The sequence below is a fragment of the Phacochoerus africanus genome, chromosome 13 (genome assembly GCF_016906955.1).
Source record: "Phacochoerus africanus isolate WHEZ1 chromosome 13, ROS_Pafr_v1, whole genome shotgun sequence".
NCBI classification, from domain to species: domain Eukaryota; kingdom Metazoa; phylum Chordata; class Mammalia; order Artiodactyla; family Suidae; genus Phacochoerus; species Phacochoerus africanus.
The window spans coordinates 45,851,034-45,865,690 of record NC_062556.1 but is presented as its reverse complement, the minus strand read 5'-3'; the positions used below and the strand labels follow the sequence as shown (position 1 = coordinate 45,865,690).

At 41.0% G+C, this 14,657-nt stretch overlaps 1 protein-coding gene across 10 annotated transcripts in view; it reads left to right on the top strand.

Annotated features, from left to right (window-relative positions):
* KLF12 (KLF transcription factor 12) overlaps window positions 1–14,657 on the top strand; it is a 495,578-nt gene that overhangs the window by 456,302 nt on the left and 24,619 nt on the right. For all 10 annotated transcript variants that reach the window (XM_047756500.1, XM_047756501.1, XM_047756499.1 and 7 more), the window contains one exon: window positions 7,844–8,001. In XM_047756500.1, the coding sequence (XP_047612456.1) occupies window positions 7,844–8,001 (158 nt within the window). The remainder of the gene's footprint in view (window positions 1–7,843; window positions 8,002–14,657) is intronic.

Below are 14,657 nucleotides of genomic sequence, written 5' to 3'. Positions count from 1 at the left end.
AAAATGGCAGGAAAGGTGAATGGCCACTGGGGACCTATCGAGTGGAATATAGGTCTACTCAGTATTCTGTGATCTCCTATCTGGGAATGGATATGTGCATACGTGTAACTGAATCACTTGCTGTGCGGTAGAAATTAACACAACATTGTAAATCAACTATACGTCAATCATTTTTTTTTTTTTTAATGGCAGGGAAGAAACTAGTTCTGTGGCCTTGATGGTCAAGGAAGACCTAATTGCATACCACTGTCAAACTCAGCCTTCTGAAACATTTCCCTGGAAATAAATGTGTATTTTATAACAACCTTAAGAAAGTTTTTTTTAAGTCGATTAAGGGGAAGCAGTTTCACTGAGAATCTCTACTGGCAGTATTTATAAAACCATTCTGACCTTAAAATTCTCAAGAGAAGAGTATATGCCTTATCATAGCAGGCTATCTTTAAGCATGCTTTTACTTTCTGCCTTAGGGCTAGAGGGAAATTTTAAATGATACAGATTAGTTTGTTGCTTTTTCTTATTTTATTAGATGCTGGGTTTATATTCCTGTATACCTGAGTCAATAGGACATAATAACCAAGATGTGGTTCTGGAGTCAACCACTTGGGTTCAAATCCTGGTGTAGCCACCACCTTGTCTTGGCCTTGGTCTTACGCTCTCGTTGTCTCAGTTTCCTTATCTGTAAGCTGGGGGCCCTGACACTGTTGACCTCTGGGAGCTGCTTTGAAGCTGAAAGCAGCACATGGTAAGCGTTCTGTAAATGTCATCTGCCACTGCTGTCCTTAACCATCCTCCTTGGCGTCCTCTTGAGATGAACGTTTGCCAAAGCATCTCCTTTCTTCCAGTTTTCTGCTCTTGTTTTAAGATGTAGGATGTGTGTGTCCCCTTGCTAGCCTTAAAAGAATGTCCTGGCTTTTTTTTTTTTTTTTTTTAATACCTATAGAAACTCCAATTTCAGCGAAGGGCGTCTCATCAGACTTAGGTCACACGTGACAAATGGTCTTTTATTACCTGGTGATTACAGTTAACCTTAATTTCTTTCATGGCAGCTATGCGGTGCCTTCTCGTTAAATAGAGCTGTTCCTGGATGTGACTTTTCAAGCCTCTCTGGGTTTAATTCTCATTTCACTGGCGGTTCCAAATGGGGCTGTTGTGTAACTGAAGGCATGATTCACTCATTTGCTCTCTACATCTAATTATCACAACGCAGTGCCTGAGAGGCCCCCTCAGGCGTCCATTCACTTCTCTAAATGGTCTCACCTTCTGGGGAAGGGAGTGGGCCTTGTGTTATTATTCTTTTGAACTGTTCAGATGTGTTTAGCACAGTGTCTGGGAACACGCTAGCAGCTGTTTTACCCCCAACCCTTTTCATCACACCCAGCTTATTACTAAGGGTTATTGGAAGAAGCTCATGTGTTATTTGTGCATCTCCATTCTTTAGGACCGGGCCAACTTTGGCAGCCCAGAGGTCAAGTCCGTGTGTGTGTACCTTTGAGGAGACCCTGAGTGCCTTCTAAACAGAGGGCACATTGCTCAGAAAGCAGAGAAAGGGTGGAATAGAAACACCCAACATCTAATTATAGCTGTTCTGTTACCAGACACCATGCTCCTGAGCCCCAGAGTGAGATGAGGCGGGACAGTATTGCCAAGAGTGAGAATCATTCCTCCACCCTTTCTCGCTCACCTGGCCGCCTACTGAGGATCAAAGGGAAGATTTTTATTTCATTCACCAGCATCTGTACGTGGTCAGAGGGACCTCAGCCATCTCCCACTGAGAATTTTTAATTGCCATGCTTTTAGAATACCCTTCTCTAGAACTTAGAGCAGAGAACCAAGGCACTTATGTATATGTGGATTATTTTTTTCTTCTTTCCTTTTTAGGGCACCCATGGCACATAGAAGTTCCCAGGCTAGAGGTCGCATTGGAGCTGCAGCTGCCACCGGCCTACACCATGGCCACAGCAACATCAGATCTGACCCTCATCTGCGACCTGCACCACAGCTTGTGGCAACACTGGATCTTTAACCTACTGAACAAGGCCAGGGATTGAATCCGCATCCTCATGGGCACTGTGTTGGGTTCTTAACCCTTGAAGCCACAGCAGGAACTTCTGTACATGTGGTTTTAATGGTTCCCCAGAATCCCTGATACTTAGTATCCACTTTGGATATTATAGCATTGAAAATATGAAACATAGGGGGGTGAAAGTAGGTGTGAGGAATGGAGCAACTGTTTTCAGAAGACTTGCAAGCAAAGGATCCCAGTAAGGATTAATTAACCAATTAAGGATTAAGTAGTTAATTATATTTAACTAGCGTTAGGAATACCTGACTTAATACACTCACCCATTCATCCATCCATCTATTCACTCATTTGATTTAGCAAACATTTCTTGAGTGCCCACAGCGTTCTGGGCTCCAGAGACACAAACGAATTTGGCACCAGCACCTTGACTGTCAGATTTCCCTGCCATGGGCTTGATGTGGACAGTCACCCAGCTTACAGTGAGCCCCCCACTTGGGATCATGCTATTGGGCCCCTGTATAGCAGCAATCCTCTGTGGAGCCGGCGTGTCCACTCCTCTTGCTATCTTCTTTAAGCTCTTCTGCACATTTTATTCTTTTTTACTTCAGCTCCAGTTACCATCCCACCTTTCTACAAAGAGATCAAGTGAGTAATTTGGTAAGGGACAGCCTAGCCTAGGGTTCTTTGACATCTTCTCAGGATGTCTCTGCCTTTTTTTTTTCTTTTTAAATCTATTTATGTTTTAACTTTTATTGGAGTATAATTTACTTATCATGTTGTATCAGTTGACAGTGTACAACAAAGTGAATCCATTATACATATACATATATACAGTCCTTTGCTATTTGAAAAGGGGGGGTGGGGCCAGGGAAAATTTTTTTTTTTGTCTTTTTTGCTATTTCTTTGGGCTGCTCCCAAGGCATATGGAGGTTCCCAGGCTAAGGGTCCAGTCAGAGCTGTAGCCACCGGCCTACGCCAGAGCCACAGCAACATGGGATCCGAGCCTCATCTGCAACCTACACCACAGCTCACGGCAACGCCGGATCCTTAACCCACTGAGCAAGGGCAGGGATCGAACCCGCAACCTCGTGGTTCCTAGTCAGATTCGTTAACCACTGCGCCATGGCGGGAACCCCCCAGGGAGAAAATTTATTCATCAACTGTCATCTTAAAGCTAGCTTTGGCATTCCCTGTGGCTCAGTGGGCTAAGGATCTGGCATTGTCACTGCTGTGGCTCAGGTTACTGCAGTGGCACAGGTTCTATCCCTGGCTTGGGAACTTGTGCATGAGGCAGGTGCAGTCAAAAAAAGAAAAAGAAGAATCTTAGTGCTAGCTTGGCTAGGTCCAGATAGTCATTGTATATACATTTTTTTAAAATTATTATCATTGTCATGATCACTACACAGGTATCTTTAGGTGGTTTTTCTTCATCATGTCCTAAAACATTTCACTTTAAAGTGAGGAAAGCTAGATATAGTTCCCAGTGCTATACAGCAGGATCTCATTGCTTCTCCATTCCAAAGGCAATAGTTTGCATCTATTAAGCCCCAATTCCCAATCCATCACCCTCCCTCCCCCTCCCCCTTGGCAATCCAGCTATAATGGAAAAAAATAAAAATTTTTATAAAAAAGAAAGTTTAAAAAAAAACACACAAAAAAACAGCTTTACCATTGACAAGAATGTTTTTAGAAGGTATTTTTAATTAGACATTTTTAATTAAATTGGAATTCCTGTCATGGTGCAGCGGAAACGAACCCGACTAGGAACCATGAGGTGGAAGGTTCGATCCCTGGCCTTGCTCAGTGGGTTAAGGATCTGGCATTGCCGTGAGCTGTGGTGTAGGTCGCAGATGCAGCTCGTATCTGGTGTTGCTGTGGCTGTGGCGTAGGCCAGTGGCTACAGCTCCAGTTAGAACCCTAGCCTGGGAACCTCCATATGCTGCAAGTGCAGCCCTGAGAAGACAAAAAGTCAAAAAATAATAATAATTAAATACTTATCAGAAATATCCCTCCCCCCCAAAAAAATGAGGAAAACCAGGGCTTGAAGTTTTATAGAGCATTAAAGGCCATCTACCTGACATGTCTTCGGTTTTGACGTAAACCCCTCAGAAATCTGAGTGGAGTAACTTCATGCCATTCTGTAGTGTTTGCATTCCCTGCTCTGTCTGCCATGTAGTTCAGTGGCTGTAGGACTACAAAGCAGCATTACTTCATTGCTCCCTTAATGACCTGCTTAGCAGTTACCTGGTTTTGATTTCGGATTTCTTTTTCACTTTTCTCTGCATACAAGAACACACAGCGAGGAGTTCCCGTCGTGGCACAGTGGTTAATGAATCCGACTAGGAACCATGAGGTTGCAGGTTCGATCCCTGGCCTTGCTCAGTGGGTTAAGGATCCGGCATTGCCGTGAGCTGTGGTGTAGGTCGCAGATGTGGCTCGGATCCCGAGCTGCTGTGGCTGTGGTGTAGGCCAGTGGCTACAGCTCTGATTCAACCCCTAGCCTGGGAACCTCCATATGCCGCGGGAGCAGCCCCAGAAATGGCAAAAAGACGAAAAAAAAAAAAGAATACACAGCGAGACAAATAGCTAAAATCAACTACAAGCAAAGCAAGATGTGTGTATGATTATGCTTAATTACATTTAGACTTATGCATATTGTTGTGTGGAAAGTATTGTACAAAACAAAGCATTCTTTTTATAGACTTTAAGTTATACATATGTATTCTTTTTGTCTTTTTATGTCTTTATACAGCTGCACCCACGGCATATGGAGTTTCCCAGGCTAGGGGTCTAATCGGAGCTGTTGCTGCCGGCCTACGCCAGAGCCACAGCAACACCAGATCCGAGCTGTATCTGCGACCTACACCACAGCTCATGGCAATGCCAGATCCTTAACCCACTGAGCAAGGCCAGGGATCACACCTGCCACCTCATGGTTCCTAGTCGGGTTCGTTTCCACTGCGCCACAACGGGAACTCCAGACTTGAAGTTATAATTTGAAGAGAACAAATGCCATGTCATTTTCTCCATTTAAAAGATGTCAAACATATCACAGTTTGAAAGCTTCTGTTTCTGAGGTCCCCAGTGACAAGATCTCTGTTTTCATGACTAGATATTCAAGAAATGAATTACTCTTGCCCCGTTATCACACACACAGGCTTTCTTGTTCACAAGAATCACACACACACTATTCATTCATTCATAAGAATTCACACCAGAACATACCTTGTCAGGAGTGACTAAATATGTTCTTTTGTGGGGCACGCCACTCACACTTTTTTGACTTTTTTTCACAGTAAGTGCCAATCCCTGCAACTGAGTCAATTATATGGAAAACCACAAATCTGTATTGGGGGATAAGAAGGCTGGAAAAGTAGCTTAGTCATTCCATATGTTCTTTCCTTCAACTAATAGAGATCTTGCATAAAACTGTTTAAGACACAAATAGATAAACATCATTTATATTTGATCTTATCTAATAATAGAAGGCCTTGGCTACTGAATCTGTTATTTGTACAAGTGAAAAGATACATTGAAAACTTAAAAAAAGTTCATCGGAGTGAAATATTAGATATAATCTGTAAGTCCTTCACTTAGGAAATGGATTTTAAAACTTGGGGATGAATTTTCATTGGACTACTCCCATATTTCATCTCAGTCAAGTATGACAGCCCATGGCTCAAAAGCAGCCCACTACTTGTTCTGTAAATCAAGTTTTATGGGAACATAGCCATACTCATTTTTTTATACATTTATCTATAGCTACTTTCATGTTCCAGTTGGAGAGTTGATTTGTTACAACATTGATGATAAGACTTTCAGTCAAAATAAAACATTCACTATGTAACCCTTTACAGAAAAAAGTTTACCAACTCCCCATCTAGGCTGAAATGCCATTTATTGTAGAATACACCATTATTTTATGTACCACTAAGAAAGGAAAAAAAAATATGTCAAATGATGACAAGCCATCAAATGTCAGGGGTATCCTGATTTTAATATTTCTTTGGGGGGGGGGATTTTTAGGGCCACATTCATGGCATATGGAAGTTGCTGGGCTAAGGGTCGAATTGGAGCTATAGCTACTGGCCTACGACACAGCCACAGCAACACCCAATCCAAGCCATGTCTAGTGACCTACAGCACAGCTCACAGCAACACCGGATCCTTAACCCACTGAGCGAGGCCAGGGCTCAAAACCACATCCTCACGGATGCTAGTCAGATTTGTTTCTGCTGAGCCACAATGGGAACTCCTCACATCCTAATTTTAGAGACATTGAAATATGAAAAGATTCATCTTAGCATCAATGAACTATGGTATATAGCACTTCAAACAAACAAACCACAGCTCTCGGATCCTTAATGTTGAGGGAACAAAGTCAAGTGTAGAACAATATGTAGAATGATGAGAATAGCATATTATTTATATATCTCTTAAAAAAACACAAAATATGTTCCCATGAATGCATATTATGTGTGTATATACATATGTATGTATATATGTAAGCATAATTTAAAAGAATTGGAGGAATTAAAAAAACAGTGATATTAGAGGTTTTTCCTGAGAAAAGAAGGAATCAGGATAATGTTGGAAATCAACAGGCTAGGGGTGGATCTTTATATGTCATGTTCAAAGTTTTTTAAGGGGTGACGTGACGTGTTACATTTAGAATGGATAAGCAATGAGGTCCTACTGTACAGCACAGGGAACTATATCCAATCTCTTGGGATAGAACATGATGGAAGATCGTATGAGAAAAAGAAAAAGTATGAGAAAAAGATAGTATGGGTCACTGTGCTGTACAGCAGAAATCGATACAACACTGTAAATCAGCTATACTTAAATGGAAAAAAAAGAAATTTTAGAAAAGCATCAAAACATGGAAAAATTGGAAGAAAATACGTCAAAATATTACCAGTGGTAAGCTTTTTATAGTAGGAATATGGGTGACTGCTTTTTCATTATATTTGACTGTAATCTTAAAGAACTTGATGAATAACCAAAAAAGATGAGTCATCTTCATTTTTATCTCAATCAAAAGAGATTAAGGTTGGAAGAAGTACATGTTAATCAGTTACCTGACATTACAAACTAATCCTGTTTTTCTACCGTGGCATTAAGATTAAACAATGTACAAGTCAGGGCCAAATTTCATAGTTAAAACTCTTTTTTCACAATGTGGTACAGCTAATCTTTAAATACAATGCACTTTATTCCTCACCATGAAAAACCACCAACTGGAAAAGTTAAATGTCAGGTGCCTTTTACGAAACAGAAATAGCTTGTCATGAGTCATGTTATTGATGTACTGATGTCATTTCTTTCAGCCCGACCTCACTTGTTTTGAAATGTCTGTTGTGATTTTACATGATTTTATGTGTTGTCACATGCAGTTGAGACCCTTTTGTTACTTATTAAATGCATTCGTTCTGTCATGTGTCTGTAGCAGGTCCTCCTAAAATATACTCCGTGAGTGTCTTCAGAAGTTCAAAACTTAGAGCGATCGTTGTAACGCCGTCAGAGTATTTCTTTTGATGATGGGGAATCTACTCAACGCTGCTTTCATTTCATTTTTACTGTTGTTATTTTAAGCATGTCTTTCCCTCCCAAGGAGCGTTTCATCCAAAATAGGTCAAGCGGCCCACCTTCAAGATTAAGAAATGAACCGTGTCCCAGAAAGTGACAGGAGGAAATGTTGGACATGGGACCTTGAATCTGTCTGAAGCTACAGATTATGAGACAGGAGGGCTCATGCCACCAGAACGAGAGCAGAGAGCTGGGTGTCTCACCATTTAAATCTCCTTTTTCTTTTTCCAGTTCAATCTCACCATTTAGTATTGAGAGCACAAGACGCCAGAGAAGGTCTGAATCCCCAGACTCCAGAAAGCGGCGTATCCACAGATGTGATTTTGAGGGATGTAACAAAGTCTACACAAAGAGTTCTCACCTGAAGGCTCATCGAAGGACGCACACAGGTACAGCTCTGCTGGAGGGTCAGTGAGAGTCCAGAAGGGGCCCGAGGCTTGACTTTTGCTGGAAGGTTCTGTGCTCACCCATCGTACGTGCATCTTGGTTTAGTTCCTTTCTAAATGGAGAGGTCCCTCTCTCAGTTGAAAAAGGCTTAAGTCTCCGGGAAGTTTAGCAAACAAACTATTTCTTCTGTGTCTTAAGGGCTTTGATAATAACAGTATGGACACTGTGGTCTAGACGTTTTCATAATCAGCATTGCTGCTTGATCGTTGTCTAGTTATCAGGTTTGAAAATGTCCACAGAACACACCAAACGAGCCGAACAAAGCTTTCTCTTCTCTTGAAGTCAGCATTTTCACTACCACTTAGATCACATTTTTCCTCCCCTTGATCTTATCTCCTACATAACCAAACAAATAAAGATAATAATAAAAAAAAAAAAGATTGACATGTACATAGCACTGTGGGGAGGTTAAAACAATATTTCCACCTGATTCCATTGGACACTCACTGGCATTTTTCTTTTTCTTTTTTTTTCTTTTTTTTTTTTTTTTTTTGTACATGGAGAGGACTTTGGTATTCACATTTTGCTGAGAAGGAAATTGAGGTCCCAAGTGACTCACTGACTTGGTCGCCATCCATTCACCTACCCATCCAGCCACCTGTTCACCCACCCAGGAAAGAACCTGACAACGTTAACTTCGTTCCGTACCCTTCCCATCCATCCTCTATCTGTGTGTCCCTCACCTGACATCCCCAAGCCTCCTTGGCCTCTGATTTTTTGGGGGACCACCGGTGGGAAGCTCTGGAAAGAGACCAGAGGTGGAAGAAGCGCCCCCTCCCCCGCCCTGTTACAGTACTTTTTCTAGGAAGAGTGCCTCGTGACTAGAATGAGTGAACCTCAGAGAAGCAGAGAGAAGAGAGAAATTCATGCACACGCATTCCTGGTAGCCGTGTGCCATAGATCACACCAGCCCAGGACAGTAACTGTCCTCCACAGAAATCAGCCTCATCGCTTGCCTCTAACTGGGAGCTTCTGGTGTAACAAGTCCTGTGGGGTCGTGTAAATGGTGCTTCCATCTCCCATCTGCTGTAACCACACTGTGGTCGGCTGAGGTTGCAAAGTCATTCAAATCAGCATTCTCTCCATTTATTTAGTGATGCTATTGTATCAGATGATTTGAAAGCTGCTGTACCGAGACTTCTGGAGACTCTGAGTGCTCAGGTGGAGCATCTTTGTGTGTGTGTGATGACATTATAGCACAGGCTGCTGGCGTGACGTCAGAAAAGCGTTACAGAGTGTGCAGTTTGCTTTTGCTCATCTAACACTTGAATAATTTTTTTTTAATTTCTTTTTTTCTTCTGGGGCCGCACCTGCACCATACAGAAGTTCCAGGGCAAGGGGTTGAATCAGACCTGCAGCTGCCGGCCTACACCACAGCCACAACAGTGTCAAGATCCGAGCTGTATCTACAACCTACACCCCAGCTCACAGGCAACACCAGACGCTTAACTGAGCGAGGCCAGGGATCCAACCCACATCCTCATAGACACTATGTCGGATTCTTAGCCCACTTAGCCACAGTGGGGACTGCTTTTTTTTTTTCTTTTTCTTTCTAAGGTTATTCAACCCAGTGTGTACATTGTCTGTTCCATCTTTCCTCCCTGTTCCCCGTCCTTCTCCCTTTTTTTATTTAATTCCAGATTCTTCCCTCTCCATTGATCCTGGGCTTTCCTAGGAGAGGTTTTCATCCATTTCTTAGTCACTTTTTTTGAATCAATTTTCTTACTAAGGCCAAGAGTGAGTATAAAGCTGTGAAAGTTGAATACACCTGTTTCAGCCTATCCGTAGCTAATGCACACAAATCATAGGAGTATGATCAGGTTCTATTACTGACCTTTATGGGAGCATTTCAGTTTTTTTAAAAAAAAAAAAGAATGAACTTTCTTTAGTGACTCTTCATATATTTTCAGTTATTCCTATTTTCCTTGAACTTTCTGAAATACTTATTAGCCCCTTTATCACACAAACCCCCTCTATTTCATTTATCCAAGTGATAAACAGTGAAAGAGAGAAAGAGATTTAAAGGATTTAAGGTCACGGCATTATAGGATTGCATCTTATAGGTTTTTAGCTTAGATCGTGAAAGTGGGGGAGACGTGATGTATGCATTATGATTCAAAGCCATGTAAACTTTGAATGCAGAAGCAGCATTAATTAGCTCGGCTTCTTAATAAGATGAAATCATAGACTCCTAGGATCCTAATGGACCTTATGTATCAGACTCTAGTTTGTTTCCTGATTGGAAGGATCCCTTGGGTGTCATTTCTCTCCGATTAACAAGTCCCTACTCTGCAGTCTTCTGCACACTCAACATATCTTTTGTTTCGCTCAATCCTCACGACATCTGGTGGCCGCAGCCACCATTATCTCTTTGGTGGGACTGTGGCTCCTGCTCAGGTATTATTTCTTACCGCTCCTTAAATTCTTTGCGGGACAGAAAGCGGTATCTTCTGCAAGACAAGTTGAGTGACCTTTCTGAGGGCAGAGTCCTCGTCTCTTACAGCGTTGAATCGTCTCTAAGGGCGTGCTTGGCTCTCCCTGCCTCTTGGCTGAAGGGAAGGGTTCTGGCTCCATCACACCGTACTTCTCCCTGTCCGGCTGTGGTGCTCCTCTCAACACTGTCATCAAGCTCTGGCATCTTCCTTTCTCCCAATCAGACACCCTCAGTTCCCTCGGCCATGTGTCTCTAGGTCTGTTCTGACATATCTCTGTGTCTTTGCACGCTTTCACACCTCAAATTGAAGGAAGCGCTCTAGGTAATGGGCATCTCTCAGCAGATATAAAGGTGAGTATGTCTTAGCAGTTGACTCCCTCTTTTAGGTCATCCGAATCAAAACACTGCTGGAAATGTCATCTCCCCATCCCCTTGGACATATAACAGACTTCTTTTAAATCTGAACATGCAGGGTTGTATTTGTAGTTGAACCTGTCCCTCAAATGATGGCTCCCTTGGAGGCAGTGGCTTTTCCTTCACTGAGGTATTCAGCCACAGGCTGGAGGACCTCTTGTGAAAGATACAGGACGGAGTCATTGCTATGAGGGCTGCACATACCCTTTCAAGGCCAGGAAATAATTACATTGTATCCACCTTATTGACTCGGGCTCATTACCGTAATACACTGAAACGACTTCGGCACCTCTGCCCACCCCCGTTGCTTTTAGATGTTTTGCTCTCTCCTTTAGCAGCTCAATTTTTCCAAGTAGTGAATAGAACAGGTTGAAAAAGAAAAACCCCGGGGATGTGATCCTGGATATTTCCATATAAGTTTGTCTTAAATCATTAACTTACAGCTAAGGATCTACCTGGTTGTCCTACCTCCAATATCCATTTTTAAAAATATGTTTATTAAAGTGTAGTTGATTTACCGTGTTGTGCCAGTTTCTGCTGTACAACAAAGTGACCCAGTCATATATATTATGACATATATTCTTATATTATCTTCCATCATGGTCTGTCCCAAGAGACTGGATATAAGTCCCTGGGAATTCCCCTTGTGGCTCAGCAGAAACAAATCTAACTAGTATCCATGAGAATGCAGTTCGATCCCTGGCTTCACTCAGTGGGTTAATGATCAGGCAACCATGAGCTGTGGTGTAGGTTGCAGATCTGGCATTGCTATGGCTATGGCGTAGGCCAGCAGCGGTAGCTCCGATTTGTCCCCCAGCTCGGGAGCTTCCATATACCGCAGGTGCAGCCCTAAAAAGCAAAAAAACAAAAATAAATAAAAAAATAAAATAAAATAAAATAAAATAGTTCCTTGTGCAGTACAGTAGGACTTCACTGCTTGTCCATTCTAAATGTAATACTTTGCATCCTAATCTCACCAGCTACATCAGAATGGCCTTGTGAAATTCCCACCCCAAACCCAGAGATGCAAAATCCGTCCATCCCTGTAGCAGAGAAATGCTTACTCTATGCAAGGCACAGTCTCCTAAACTATCAGTCAATTAGCAGTACTTTTAATAAGAAAGAATGATGTTTGGTTGATTTGCTGCCACTGGCTCGAAATGAGCCCATACTGGTTTCGGACTTATAATTACGTGTAGGCTTTCATAACTTTGTGTTCAAAATGAAATCAGTGCTAGTTCTGTAGGGATTCAGGTTAGCTTGCTTTGTTTTTAATAAATATCTTCTTAGCCTTACCTTTGCTTCAGGCACATTGAGTAAGTTATTTTTGTGTGACCGGTAATAATGGATGTGAAGTTCAGGATTTTAACAGATGACTTATGAGAACTCTGCACGCGATGGGAGGTGAACGGGGGGCAACGAGACACTTTCTTTGAGAAAGGCATGTTAATTCTAGCTTTAACACTTGATCTTTTATGTGTTATTAGTACAAGATCAGTCATCTGTTTAAGACTTTTACATACAGTAAATAAAACATTTGTAGGAGCATGAAAGAGGATCATTCTCTACATTTTTAAAATTGAAGTATAGTTGATTTACAATGTCCTGTTTCAGGTGTACAACCAAGTGATTCAGAGATATGTATGTATGAATACATATATAACTGACTATATATATATATCCTTTTTCAGAATCTTTTCCCTTATAGGCTACTACATATATTATCATTCCCTATGCCAACAGTAGGTCCTTGTTGGTTACTTATTTTATGTATAGTCATTTTCTATGTATTAATAAGATATTTAGAGTGAAAAACAAAAATCAGTGCTAAAGAATTCCTTTTAATTTAAAAATAATTAAGTACTGTTTCACGAATGTGCAGTTTAGATAATATATATTTGACCAAGTATTTTTAAATAGCTACTTAATACCTGCCTGTGGTAAATCACTTAAGGCATGTTTAATAGAAGAAAAAAAAAATCTCAGAAATCATATCCACCCTGTCATCAGAAAATACATTATTGCTATTCACTAGTTTAAATTGTGTGTCTCCTCTGCGTGAAGCAGTGTACAGTGTATTTTAAATGAATATGCAGTGTTTTTGCAATTAAACGTCATTTAAATCTGTGCTAAGCATAACTACTCTATACAATGACTTTCCCTCATTTTAAGAATTTTATTGCTTTTTAAATGATCTAAGTATGAATTTTAGAAGGAAATTGTTTGATGAGTTTGGTAGCGCTCAGTGTTTTCTAAAAATGTGTGCCATGGTGTTTTCTAAAATGCAGTACAAGCAAATGACACTCAGGCACCGGTCATTCTTACAACCACTAGATGGCAAACTACAACCAGATGTCGGGTGTAGTCTAAGCGGGTTTATGAGTCAGCTAGAACCCTCTAGTGGTATGTTTGACATGTCTGTATTATCTCGACTTCTGCAGTGTTGTAATTTAATGAGGAACAGGAAAAGGCAAGATGAAGATTTAATACCAGGTTTTTTTTAAGTGATTTCAATATATAAAAATACTCAGTTTCAAATGAATCTGAATTTGAAGATAGCAACCTAATATCCTGCTCTTTAATAAATCTATGAGGCTCATTTAGCCAATTTTGTCTAATATTCATTTGAATTCATATGAAAACTATACACCTTAAGTTTTACAAATTAGTAAACAGGGATTCTCTTCGTAGTGTAGTGGAAACAAATCTGACTGTTATCCATGAGGATGCAGGTTCAGTCCCTGGCCTCCCTCAGTGGGTTGCAGATCTGTCATTGCTGTGAGCTGTGGTGTAGGTCACAGGCACGGCTCAGATCCTGTGTTGCTGTGGCTCTGGCCTAGGCCAGCAGCTGTAGATTCAATTTGACCCCTAGCCTGGGAACTTCCATGTGCCACAGGCACAGCCCTAAAGAAAAAGAAAAAAAAAATTAGTAAACATAAAGTGGTCATGTTTCTCATCTGTCTGGCTTTAGCAAAAATAATTCGTAGCTGAATTTTACATATCAAGGAAGTTAACTCATGCAGATGCTTTAAAAATACTAACCAATTTTTATGCAAAAGTTTCTAAAATATGTCCTTCCTTACCTTTACAAATAAAGGAAATGATACATTATTTAGCCCTTCCCTTGAGGAATGAAGCCTCTGTAATGAATATCATGAACTATAATTAATATCAGGTAATGACTGTTGGCACATGTGCATGTGCGCGCACACACACACACACACACCCCACACACCTCAATCTGAGATGCTTGTGGAGTCCATGCTTTTTCACTTTTTTACTTGCTTCATCACTTCTTATTGTTATTCCTATATTTCTTGCTTCTAATTTGACATCTTATTTTATTGGATGAGATTCTAAAATGATTCAGTGCTCTTTCTGCAAAGAAAGTCCTGAGCTAGGTGACAGCTGTGTATCTTGGTGGCTTTTATTCGCAAGTCTTGGAGTTGCCAGAACTTACCTCCAGGCAATGGGGTCCCGTTTATAATTTCGCCTCTGTCTTTATTAATTAATGACTCATTCCATAGAAAACTCCACGTCAGACCCTCTGTCTAGATTCATGGTTAGACAAAGCATAGGGCTTAGTGGTGCCAGGATAATGAATCACTTAAGAGCAAACTGACATTTTTCAGGTAAAAATCCTCTCCAAATAAGTTTTTTTAAAGTCCTGCCCACAAAGCTCACAGATATGCACCATATTGGTAACCGTGGGGAAATAATACACCATCATATAAATAGCACTAAATTTCA